At 41.0% G+C, this 13,758-nt stretch overlaps 1 protein-coding gene across 1 annotated transcript in view; it reads right to left on the reverse strand.

Annotated features, from left to right (window-relative positions):
• The window catches only part of ablim1b (actin binding LIM protein 1b), an 83,246-nt gene extending 71,007 nt beyond the window's left edge, over positions 1-12,239 (reverse strand). Inside the window, exon 1 of the mRNA XM_063003953.1 lies at positions 11,961-12,239. Coding sequence (XP_062860023.1) covers positions 11,961-11,982 — 22 coding nt within the window. The 5' untranslated portion in view covers positions 11,983-12,239. The remainder of the gene's footprint in view (positions 1-11,960) is intronic.
• Positions 12,240-13,758: the final 1,519 nt, after the last annotated feature.

A 13,758-nucleotide genomic window follows, 5' to 3' on the forward strand; every position in this document is an offset into this window, starting at 1 on the left:
AGCACAAAAGCTGCAGTGCATCTTGCTGTAGAGCCTACAAGTCTCCAAAGCTGTACTAAAAAAATATTACTCATATATATACAGTATATACATATATATATATATATATATATATATATATATACAGTGTATCACGAAAGTGAGTACACCCCTCACATTTCTGCAAATATTTCATTATATCTGTTCATGGGACAACACTATAGACATGAAACTTGGATATAAGTTAGAGTAGTCAGTGTACAGCTTGTATAGCAGTGTAGATTTACTGTCTTCTGAAAATAACTCAACACACAGCCATTAATGTCTAAATAGCTGCAACATAAGTGAGTACACCCCACAGTGAACATGTCCAAATTGTGCCCAAAGTGTCAATATTTTGTGTGACCACCATTATTATCACTGCCTTAACCCTCCTGGGCATGGAATTCACCAGAGCTGCACAGGTTGCTACTGGAATCCTCTTCCACTCCTCCATGATGACATCACGGAGCTGGTGGATGTTAGACACCTTGAACTCCTCCACCTTCCACTTGAGGATGCGCCACAGGTGCTCAATTGGGTTTAGTCCATCACCTTTACCTTCAGCTTCCTCAGCAAGGCAGTTGTCATCTTGGAGGTTGTGTTTGGGGTCGTTATCCTGTTGGAAAACTGCCATGAGGCCCAGTTTTCGAAGGGAGGGGATCATGCTCTGTTTCAGAATGTCACAGTACATGTTGGAATTCATGTTTCCCTCAATGAACCGCAGCTCCCCAGTGCCAGCAACACTCATGCAGCCCAAGACCATGATGCTACCACCACCATGCTTGACTGTAGGCAAGATACAGTTGTCTTGGTACTTCTCACCAGGGCGCCGCCACACATGCTGGACACCATCTGAGCCAAACAAGTTTATCTTGGTCTCGTCAGACCACAGGGCATTCCAGTAATCCATGTTCTTGGACTGCTTGTCTTCAGCAAACTGTTTGCGGGCTTTCTTGTGCGTCAGCTTCCTTCTGGGATGACGACCATGCAGACCGAGTTGATGCAGTGTGCGGTGTATGGTCTGAGCACTGACAGGCTGACCTCCCACGTCTTCAACCTCTGCAGCAATGCTGGCAGCACTCATGTGTCTATTTTTTAAAGCCAACCTCTGGATATGACGCCGAACACGTGGACTCGACTTCTTTGGTCGACCCTGGTGAAGCCTGTTCCGAGTGGAACCTGTCCTGGAAAACCGCTGTATGACCTTGGCCACCATGCTGTAGCTCAGTTTCAGGGTGTTAGCAATCTTCTTATAGCCCAGGCCATCTTTGTGGAGAGCAACAATTCTATTTCTCACATCCTCAGAGAGTTCTTTGCCATGAGGTGCCATGTTGAATATCCAGTGGCCAGTATGAGAGAATTGTACCCAAAACACCAAATTTAACAGCCCTGCTCCCCATTTACACCTGGGACCTTGACACATGACACCAGGGAGGGACAACGACACATTTGGGCACAATTTGGACATGTTCACTGTGGGGTGTACTCACTTATGTTGCAGCTATTTAGACATTAATGGCTGTGTGTTGAGTTATTTTCAGAAGACAGTAAATCTACACTGCTATACAAGCTGTACACTGACTACTCTAAGTTATATCCAAGTTTCATGTCTATAGTGTTGTCCCATGAAAAGATATAATGAAATATTTGCAGAAATGTGAGGGGTGTACTCACTTTTGTGATACACTGTATATATATATATATAGTCGTGTCCAATTACCCTGATTGCGTCCTCTATACTGAACAGTCAGTACAGACTGCATTTTTCACCTGCACGAGTCGAGTTCATACACTGACGGGCACTGTGTATGGAGGGCCACACCCCCATCGGCATTATTCCTCAGCCCTGTGCAGGCGCCATCAGTCAGCCAGCAGGGGCCGCAGCTGCATCAGTTATGAGGACCTGTGATCTGACTTTTTTACCCCTATTAACAACAGCCAATCGTTGTCCATGCCACCCAGCCCAGTCGGAAGGCAGAGCTGAGATTCGATACGATGTATTCGAAACCCCAACTCTGGTGTGCTAGCGTACTTTTTTACCGCTGCGCCACCTGAGCGGCTTCATTTTTTTTAAGGATTTTTCTTAAATTAGTATTTTGATAATGGTAGTACATTGAATTCATCATGTAAGCTGTTTCTCCAGGTTGTATTATGCCTTGTTCACACTACATGATTTTTGCCCTGATTTTCGGTCTCTGACAGGTTGGCGCTAGAGGAGGCAAAACAGGGTTGGAAAACCGACCAAAAATCGGCTCTCAATCGCTATGTGTGAACTGCTCAACGACTTGATCCGAATATCTGGCCACTCAAAATCATGTAGTGTGAAAGGGGTTGTGTTTAGGTTGTGATTGTTGTGAACGCAAGATACAGAAGAGAAACCCGGGGGAGAAGTGTAAATGTATGGAACAGGTGCATAGTATAGTTTCTATCAGAATACATAGGCACACACAAGCTTTACAGTATTTGTGACTTATCGTCCACGCCAAACCATAATACCAACGTTGCATTGCAAAAAATATTTATTTGACTTCCAACTCTCTGCCGAACAGATGATCCCTGCTGGCCACATAGCCAAATCCACTCCTTCACCCAGATTCATTTCTTCACACAAACAACTTGAATCGCTCGGTTTTTCCTGGCGTGCATTTCTGGACATGGTATTGTTATACCCCTGGTCACTTTTTGCGTTGTGTTTTCATGACAAAACAAAGTTTAGGAGACCAGACAGACTCGTCAAGACAGAGTTCTCCTGGTGATTGTGTAGTGTGTGACCCCCTATCGCCAATCAGTCATGTAGTGTGAAAACCACAATGACTTAAAAGACTCCTGATTACAAGAGATCTGGTTGTGTAGTGTGAACTGTACAGCAATCTGAACACCTGGCAAGTCATGTAGTGTGAACTTAGCATTAAATGCTGCACAGAAATCAATCCAAGTCAATCCACATTACATTAATGCTGTAACAACCATTATATCTGTGTTCGTTTCCCCATGTCAGTACTAACTTACAAACACATTATATAAAGTTTAGAATGTATGAAGGAAGTATGTTGCTGGAACCCAAATGTAATTCTGTTTAACATAATGTATGAGCGCAGACCACACCTTTAGCTATACTGGGTGAAGAGTTATTATGAGAGTTTAGATAAAGGGAAGGGAAACTTGCTCTCTCTTTGAACAAATTTTAGTTCAGCAACTATTCAGCAACCCCCGTCCCCATCCCTATTTTTTCATTGTATTTTTTAATACCCCCAATAAACACAAGGACATGGGGAGAACCTGCAAGCTCCACCCAGCAAGGACCTAGACAGCTAAACCTGGGAATCGAATGCAGAACCTTCTTGCTGTGTGGCGGCAGTGCTACCCAATGAGCCACCGAGCCGCCCAAATTAAGACACTGATACTAAATTCCACTCATACCTCCTAGCTATACCAGCTAGTATTTTTATTGGCAGTTAGCTGCTGGGGAAGACAGAATGACATTGGGATGTTTAGACACATTATATTTAGTGTTTAAAGATACTGAATATATATACACTGATCAGCCATAACATTAAAACCACCTCCTTGTTTCTACACTCACTGTCCATTTTATCAGCTCCACTTACCATATAGAAGCACTTTGTAGTTCTACAATTACTGACTGTAGTCCATCTGTTTCTCTGCATGCTTTGTTAGCCCCCTTTCATGCTGTTCTTCAATGGTCAGGACCCCCACAGGACCACTACAGAGTAGGTATTATTTAGGTGGTGGCTCATTCTCAGCACTACAGTGACACTGGCATGGTGGTGGTGTGTTGTGCTGGTATGAGTGGATAAGGCCAACTGTAGCCTAGTGGTTAAGGTACTGGACCAGTGATCAGAGGGTCGCTGGTTCAAGCCCCACCACTGCCAGGTTGCTCCTTTTGGGCCCTTGAGCAAGGCCCTTAACCCTCAATTGCTCAGACTATATGCTGTAACTGTAATGTAAGTCACTTTGGATAAAGGCGTCTGCTAAATGCTTAAAATATAATGTAAATGTATAAGCACAACACAGACTAACACACCACCACCATGTCATTGTAACTGCAGTGCTGAGAATGATCCACCACCTAAATAATACCTACTCTGTGGTGGTCCTGGGAGAGTCCTGAACAGCACGAAAGGGGGCTAAAAAGTATGCATGTTCAAGCCATCTTATCAGCATGCAGGTGATAGTCGTGCACCTCTCAAATCTAATCGAAAACTACTCGAAAGGTCTGTGTGAGATTACTGAAGGAAAGAATGTGTCATATTAAGAGTCCACTCAACCACAGCTCTCTGCTTCTTATCAACTAGCGAGGGTTATACAACCACGCTGCCCTGGAGCCTTTCCACCAACCAAACGACTCAGTGTTTTAAAAGCTCCGCCAGCCTTTCCCATGCTTGTAAAACACACCATAGAGTCAATTAAGTGTCTGCCGGCCTTCCTCGCTGAGACTGGGCTACGTATGGGCCATGTATTTTCAGGAATTCTCCTGCAGCTTGAACGGAAGTGCAGGATTTCTCTCTGACCAGAATTCACCGCTGGAGAAAGCTGTTGCCATGGTGACCAGATTTAATGTCACGACAATACGGTGCGGGAAACTTGTGTAATGTAATGTGAAAGTGAGGCTGCAGTATTCTGTCAGGTTTACAGCTAGGAAAGGCTGGGTAGAACGAGCACTGCGTGTTGTTACATTTTAACAGATGTGCTGCATTTACTTTGGATACAACTAAAATATTGTAATTAAAAAAAATCACACACACATGACTGATTTGGGTTCATATACAGTGCCTTGCAAAAGTATTCAGCCCCCTTGAACTTTTCAACCTTTTGCCACATTTCAGGCTTTAAACATAACGATATGAAATTGTAATTTTCTGTGAAGAATCAACAACAAGCGGGACACAATCGTGAAGTGGAACGAAATTTATTGGATATTTTAAACTTTTTTTAGAAATAAAAAACTGAAAAGTGGGGCGTGCAATATTATTCAGCCCCCTTGCGTTAATACTTTGTAGCGCCACCTTTTGCTGCGATTACAGCTGCAAGTCGCTTGGGGTATGACTCTATTAGTTTTGCACATCGAGATACTGAAATATTTGCCCATTCTTCCTTGCAAAACAGTTCGAGCTCAGTGAGGTTGGATGGAGAGCGTTTGTGAACAGCAGTTTTCAGCTCTTTCCACAGATTCTCGATGGGATTCAGGTCTGGACTTTGACTTGGCCATTCTAACACCTGGATACGTTTATTTGTGAACCATTCCATTGTAGATTTTGCTTTATGTTTTGGATCATTGTCTTGTTGGAAGATAAATCACCGTCCCAGTCTCAGGTCTTTTGCAGACTGCAACAGGTTTTCTTCCAGAATGGTCCTGTATTTGGCTCCATCCATCTTCCCATCAATTTTAACCATCTTCCCTGTCCCTGCTGAAGAAAAGCAGGCCCAAACCATGATGCTGCCACCACCATGTTTGACAGTGGGGATGGTGTGTTCAGGGTGATGAGCTGTGTTGCTTTTATGCCAAACATAACGTTTTGCGTTGTGGCCAAAAAGTTCGATTTTGGTTTCATCTGACCAGAGCACCTTCTTCCACATGCTTGGTGTGTCTCCCAGGTGACTTTTTATAGATATCTTTGAGAAATGGCTTTCTTCTTGCCACTCTTCCATAAAGGCCAGATTTGTGCAGTGTACGACTGATTGTTGTCCTATGGACAGATTCTCCCACCTCAGCTGTAGATCTCTGCAGTTCATTCAGAGTGATCATGGGCCTCTTGGCTGCATCTCTGATCAGTCTTCTCCTTGTTTGAGCTGAAAGTTTAGAGGGACGGCCGGGTCTTGGTAGATTTGCAGTGGTCTGATACTCCCTTCATTTCAATATGATCGCTTGCACAGTGCTCCTTGAGATGTTTAAAGCTTGGGAAATCTTTTTGTATCCAAATCCGGCTTTAAACTTCTCCACAACAGTATCTCGGACCTGCCTGGTGTGTTCCTTGGTCTTCATGATGCTCTCTGCGCTTTAAACAGAACTCTGAGACTATCACAGAGCAGGTGCATTTATACGGAGACTTGATTACACACAGGTGGATTCTATTTATCACCATCAGTCATTTAGGTCAACATTGGATCATTCAGAGATCCTCACTGAACTTCTGGAGTGAGTTTGCTGCACTGAAAGTAAGGGGGCTGAATAATATTGCACGCCCCACTTTTCAGGTTTTTATTTCTAAAAAAAGTTTAAAATATCCAATAAATTTCGTTCCACTTCACAATTGTGTCGCACTTGTTATTGATTCTTCACAAAAAATTACAATTTCATATCTTTATGTTTAAAGCCTGAAATGTGGCAAAAGGTTGAAAAGTTCAAGGGGGCTGAATACTTTTGCAAGGCACTGTATGAGTGAGTTATAGAGAATCAATATAAAAATGACATTTGCTTATGCTAACATGTCACTTACATTTGCACTTCCAGCCCACAATAAGTCATTTCATTTGTCATCTACAATAAAAAATAAATAAAAGTAATCTTCAAGGCATACAGGTGTCAAAGTTAATAACTGTTATGGCATTTATTTGAGCTTATCATTGTGTAGACGCTACAGTCAAGTAGAACGTGAATAATCTCAAAAGGTTTATTATGCTCTACTAATATGCATATGGAACGTTTTGAATGGAGGCTTGTGAGGCTTGTATTTTTAATGCATTTCCTCTCAATCCAGTCGTATCCAATCACCCCATTGCATTTCACTACCTTTACTGCTGCTGACCTCCACTCCTGACCAAGGAGAGCTGTGACTAATACACGTCCCTCCAACATGTATTTCACCAGCATGGAGTTTAGTATCGTGCACTGATCTCCATTATCCCCCGTCTCTGTGCAGGTGCCATCGTTCAGCCTGCAGGGGTCGTAATTGCAGCAGTTAGGAGGAATCCCCTCTGGCATTTCCACCCTCATTGTACATATAAGCACCCAGCCTGCTTGTAGCTGAGCTAAGATTAAAAATTTTGTGTGCTGGCATGTTTTACCATTTCACCACCCGAGCACGTTGTGTTACTTTCACAAGTGAGAGACAAACTGCAGTTGAATTTTTCTGTATATAAATACTTCAATACACAAGTACACTGGTTTATAAACAACAGCTGGCTTGATTATGGTGACAAAAATGAATAGAAGCAGCATGCCATCATGTTTCTGTTAACATATTAATATACGTTATTGGGTTGCCATGGTTAAAACACTGACCTGCCCTCCTGCAGTACCACCTCAGCCCACTGGTGAGCCCAGGCCCACAGGTTAAAAACACTGATAGAAACAACTGTATAGTCTTACCTATAGGATAAGATTAGTTATAACTAATCAGGTTTAGTTTCTATAATAAGGGTTGCGTTTGCTTTAACAAGGCCTGGGAGAAAAGGTTGGGTTTTGAAATTTGTCATAGAAGAATCAGTTTATTATTCATTTTAAGGGTGGCAAAAATTGTTGCATGTTTGAGAACATTTTTTTTCACTACATTGACTATTAATTGAAGTACAATTCCTCTCAGATTTTAAGTGAGGTAATTATTCTATATATTATATCAGACATTTTTGATTATCCGTTTGAAGCTGAAGCTGTCCATGTTAAATAAAATCAACACAGTTCATTCCTCTTTAAAGACTGAACCCTTCTATTTCTGCACACAATCTAATCGAACAAGGCTAACATTAATAACTGGCCTTTCAGTCGTACCTAATCCTTTTTCCTCCTTGGTGACATTTTTATTGATCATTTCCTCTTTTTAAAACAAGCCTAACTCAGCTTTTGGTCAAAGTCGAATCCAGCATTAGTTCACCTGACTAAAGGTTGTTCCCACTGCCTAGCCCGCACTTACATATAAAAATGGACTCACAGCAAACAAAACATATTCAACAGCTAGACTGATTAAATCTATTAGTGTTAAATACTGGTCGTACCGCACTGAATTTAAGAGATATAAACAACTAAATTTTTAGATCTGATTAGACTAATGTCCATAACTCAGATTAAGGCTTGGCTTGGGTATCAGGACCTAAGGAAACATGCAAGAACAACCCTTTTAAACACTATCCATACGGTCACCAGGAGTCAGAATCAACTTGACAGCACTTAATAACAATTAATAATAATGTTCATTTCAATTCAATTCAATTCAACTTTATTGTCATTATACAATACAGGGTTGTACAGTATAACGAAACACTGTCAGGCTACATCTCCAGTGCAGACAACGAAAGACAATAGTGCAAAGACAATGGGGGAGGGGATGGGGGAAGTTACCAAAAGAAAACCATACATAAGGTGCATAGACAAGGTGCAATGACAAGACAAGGTGCAATGACAAGACAATATAAGGTGCAAAAACAATATAAGGTGCAAGAACAAAACAAGGTGCAAGAACAAAAGCAAGGTGCATAGGCAGATTGAGGTAGTGGATTTGTATTTAGCAGCTAGGTTTGGGTAAACAAATTCGAGGTAGTGGATTTAGCAGCAAGACTCCAGTAAAAATTTGTATGATTCCTGAAACGTGAGGTATGTGTATGATTGCCGAATCATTTTTAGTTTCCACAATCAAATTCCGTTATCATGGTCTGTATTAGTATGGTTTGAATCATGGTCGGGCGGCACGGTGGCTGGGTAGCCTCACAGCAAAAAGGTCCTGGGTTCGAGCCTTTCTGTGCGGAGTTTGCATGTTCTCCCCGTGTCTGTGTGGGTTTCCTCCCGGAGCTCTGGTTTCCTCCCACAGTCAAAAAACATGCAATCAGGTTAATGGAGACACTGAATTGCCCTATAGTTTAATAGGTAAATGGGTGTGTGTGTGTGAGTGTGTGTGTATGTGTATCTGCCCTGCGATGGACTGGCGCCCCGTCCAGGGTGTTAGTGTGTGCCTTGCACCCATTGAAAAGCTGGGATAGGCTCCAGCGCCCACCCAACAACCCTAATTGGATAAGCAGTTAAGAGTGAGTGAGTGAATCATGGTCCATTGGTAAGATTCAGGAATCATGAACATGATTCCCAAACCAAAATCTGCATTTGAATGATTAACTGATTCAAACCCAACCGAGTCCTAAACCATGTTCTCTTTGTATTATTTTGAATAGTCTAGGTGTAATTATTATTTACAATATATGGGCTAAATTATTCGAATTACTGCAAGAACAACCCTTTTAAATGAGTAAAGTATAGCAAGTCTAATGTCCTAAATGTGTGTTGTGACAAAGTGATTCTTCGCAGTTTCTTTATACGATAGATAGATAGATAGATAGATAGATAGATAGATAGATAGATAGATAGATAGATAGATAGATAGATAGATAGATAGATAGATAGATAGATAGATAGATAGATAGATAGATACTTTATTGATCCCGAAGGAAATTAGAGAATATACACTATTCATTATTATGAATTATTATTCATTATTCATTATTATACAATTATACACTATTCATACCACACATAAGCCAAGGGTGAAGCTAAAATGAACCATTTAACGTTTCTTTAAAGTTGACACAATAAAACATGATGAATGACTGACTTGGAAGAGTCCAGATTATGTGAAAACAATCAAGCAGAACAGTGTAAAAAAATTAATGAAGGCTTTTTATGTGCCACTACGGGTGCACTGACATGTGTCCCCACCATGTGACAACATGCTGTTTTTGTATTTGTGAACCCAGTCTGCGATTCAAACCCCCGGAATTCAGGCACTGCGTGTTACCAGCAGCATGGCTCTTATTCGTAACTGATGCTTAATGCTGGTGCGTGCATGCATCAATTTAATGCAACATATTTAAATCAATTAGTGTGAACCTATGCATTATAAATGTGTGTGAGCATTCTGATTACATGCATGCACGTTCGACAGATAACTGGTATGAGCATTCACGTCAATGTGTTGGATAATCTCTAAGTGTGTGTGTGTGTGTGTGTGTGTGTGTGTGTGTGTGCGTGTGTATTTATAGTTATTGTGTGTGTAGTTTTGGGTAAAGATTCAGACATGGAATAGCCTCAGCATTACACCGTTCTTTGCCTGGTTGCCATGGATACAGTGATGTGCTAAATACATTACTGTGTCTATTCTCTCTTATATACACACTCACAAACACACACACACACACACATATATATATAATTTTGCACTTGTCATGAACTATGTGTATAATCCTTGTCATGATCTATAGATGCATTTAATTACACAATTCTTAAATTACAGTCTATTTGTGTATGATTTTGTTCCTTCATTGGATGAATAATAAACGTAGCATTAAAAAGCCTGAAGAACAAGCAGAAACATGATGTTCTGGAGAAACACTATCCATACGATAGCCAGGAGTCAGAATCGACTTGACAGCACTGAATAATAATTATTAATAATATTAATTTGTATGATTCCTAAAACATATTTCGTTTTCGAGGTATTTCGTTTCCACAATCAGATTCTTTTATCATGATCTCAATTTCTATGGTTTCTAAATCATGGTCCATTGGTAAGATTCAGGAATCATGATCCCCAAACCAAAATCTGTGAGTGATTAACCAATTATGAGTCCTAAATCATGTTCTCCTTGTATGTTTTTGAATTATAGTCTAGGTTTGTGTATTATATACACTATATGGCCAAAAGAACAGCTGACCATGAGCTTGTTGAAATTCCCATTTCATCCCATTAAAAACGACTCACCTCTATGTGATATTTTTAGCTATAGAAGTTAAAGAAGGCTTCTCACAAGACTTTAAAGTATATCTGTGGGAATTTGTGCCCATTTAGTCAAAAGAGCATTTGTCAAGACAGCCTCAACTGATGTTCCGGTTCATTCCAAAGCTGGTCAGTGGTACTGAGGTCAGGGCTCTATGAAAACCACTGGAGTTTATTAGATCAAGCTTTTCTTTAAGTCTTTATAGACCTTGCTTTGTGCACAGGGGCATATTCGTGCTGGAACAGGAAAGGGCCTTCCCTAAACTGTTGTTGCCAGGTTGGAAGCATATAATTTCCTTTATATAATGATTTATTTCACGTTAGCAATTATTATGGCTGAAACACAAAAATTGGTGGTGTCCCAATATAGTGTATTTTTGCACATGATATAAATTTGTATGATTGTTGAATTTGGATTTTTTATTATATCTACTTCGTTTAGAATTCAGCTGTTTCACAGTATTGCGGAAATAAATCTCAAATGATCTGTCCTACACGGAAAATCACTAAGAATTCTATAAAAAATTCAACATTGTTCAATTATTCAATGCTCTAAGGCATGTTCTCGTTGGAAACTATCACCTGGAAGTTGTCTTCTTAAATGGACACTGCGCTTAACAATAGCCAGACATTGTTTCTATTTTAGGTGCCTCTACTTGTAGAGGATAACAGTGTCTAAATCGGATGTGGTGGAAGAAAGATAGCTAAGAGGTGCTGGTGAAGACAGAGATGGGGCATTTGGTACTAATACTGTTGGTCTGTTTCTTTTCTGAACACTTCTGCATGGTCACACATCAAAGACCAATACAATTGTACATACAGCGTATCACATGCATGCTTACATGAAGCCATAGAATATTCATATTTAAATAGAAATACAGAAAGCATCAATCGTGCAAAATTATATCAATGTAGTCTATGATAAAAGCTTCCTCAGTTCTAACTTGGGACCAATTACACGCACACAAAAGCTGGTGTCATAATCCTGGTCTCAAATTACAACAATAACCAGTCCTGAAAACAAACACAACTCTTATTTAGTTTCAAAGCCACTTGTATACTGATGCTCGCGAATTCCAGCAGCCTACCCGCATGTACACACACACCCACTCTGCAAACAGAAAGTACTTTCTTATTAATCACACACACACAAACAGACAAAACCGGCCTGGTTTTCTCATCGCAAAGCCAGACTGTGACCAATTCCCCACCCATGCCAACTACCTTTCTCCTTCACCATGACCATTGGCTCCTTCTGCTCACTCTGCTGCAGGACTCAAAAGAGAGGAAACGGTGCTGCTGCTGCTGAATGCTGACTGCTTTTGCCGGGTCTTCCAGCACTCCCTGCTCCTCAGTCCAGATCAGAAGAGAGAGAATAACAGGAGTAAAGAAATATAGGGAGAGGAGCTAGGTTGGCAAGAAAGAAAAGCAGAAGAACAGCTAGTCCTCTCAAACTAGGCAGCCAGTCAGCACTGTCTGACTGCTCAGTTGGTCTCTGATTCTCAAGCCTTCCCCCTTCTTTCAGCGTGAGGGAGTGTGTGCGCGTTCGAGGACTCTGCCCTCGCTGTGCTGAAATAACCAGGTTGCAGCTGCTGTGTGTGACAAATGCAGATTCCATAGTCATAATCCCTCCCAGTCAGAGACACCACCTTAAATTCTTCAAAAAGACAGAGAGGGGAGGGCTGTGTGCAGAACAGACTCCGGTTTTATTCGCCGCTCTCTTTTTCTTTCTGGTGCGTTCATTATTAATACAGGGTCTAGTTTGTTGTGTTTACATAACTCTGGTCACACATGGCCAAAAGTATGCGGACACCACTTTGGTTTGTTGGATTCTGCGATTTCTGCCCATTACTAACAGGTGCTTAGAATCATACAGCCATGCAAAATCCACAGACAAGCAACAGCAGTAGAAAAGGTCGTACTGAAGAGGCACTGTCATTAAAGTTTGTGTTATTGTGAAGAGGAAACGTCTTAAAATTCTTCTAATTTTTGAATGAGCAGCTACAAAAGCCTAAAATCACCGTGTTCAATTCCAAGAAATAGCTACATTAGTGTAAAGAATACCACTCTCAGATTCTGGAGCAGTGTAAATGACTTCTTTTGAGGAAAAAACACTCCAACCCTACAACAACCCTGGATTTGGCAGGTGATAAGGCTGGTAGTGGTTCAGGCTGTCCTCTTCAATACTTGTGACAGAAAATGTTTCAGCATACAATAGCATCCCTATAGAACTGTCTACAAGATTGGGGAAGCAAAACAATGCTCTAATGAACTTAGTGTTTAAGATAAGATAAGACTTTATTGATCCCCTTATGGAAATTAGCTTGTTACAGCAGTACAAGTATATATACTGTATATATAATTCTAAATATAATATATACGCCGCTCAGGTGGCACAGCGGTAAAATACACTATCACACCAGAGCTGGGATTTCGAATACATCGTATTAAATCTCAGCTCTGCCATCCTGGGCAACTACATTATATACAGTGTATCACGAAAGTGAGTACACCCCTCACATTTCTGCAAATATTTCATTATATCTTTTCATGGGACAACACTATAGACATGAAACTTGGATATAACTTAGAGTAGTCAGTGTACAGCTTGTATAGCAGTGTAGATTTACTGTCTTCTGAAAATAACTCAACACACAGCCATTAATGTCTAAATAGCTGGCAACATAAGTGAGTACACCCCACAGTGAACATGTCCAAATTGTGCCCAAATGTGTCGTTGTCCCTCCCTGGTGTCATGTGTCAAGGTCCCAGGTGTAAATGGGGAGCAGGGCTGTTAAATTTGGTGTTTTGGGTACAATTCTCTCATACTGGCCACTGGATATTCAACATGGCACCTCATGGCAAAGAACTCTCTGAGGATGTGAGAAATATAATTGTTGCTCTCCACAAAGATGGCCTGGGCTATAAGAAGATTGCTAACACCCTGAAACTGAGCTACAGCATGGTTGCCAAGGTCATACAGCGGTTTTCCAGGACAGGTTCCACTCGGAACAGGCTTCGC

The sequence above is a fragment of the Trichomycterus rosablanca genome, chromosome 10 (assembly GCF_030014385.1).
Source record: "Trichomycterus rosablanca isolate fTriRos1 chromosome 10, fTriRos1.hap1, whole genome shotgun sequence".
NCBI lineage: Eukaryota > Metazoa > Chordata > Actinopteri > Siluriformes > Trichomycteridae > Trichomycterus > Trichomycterus rosablanca.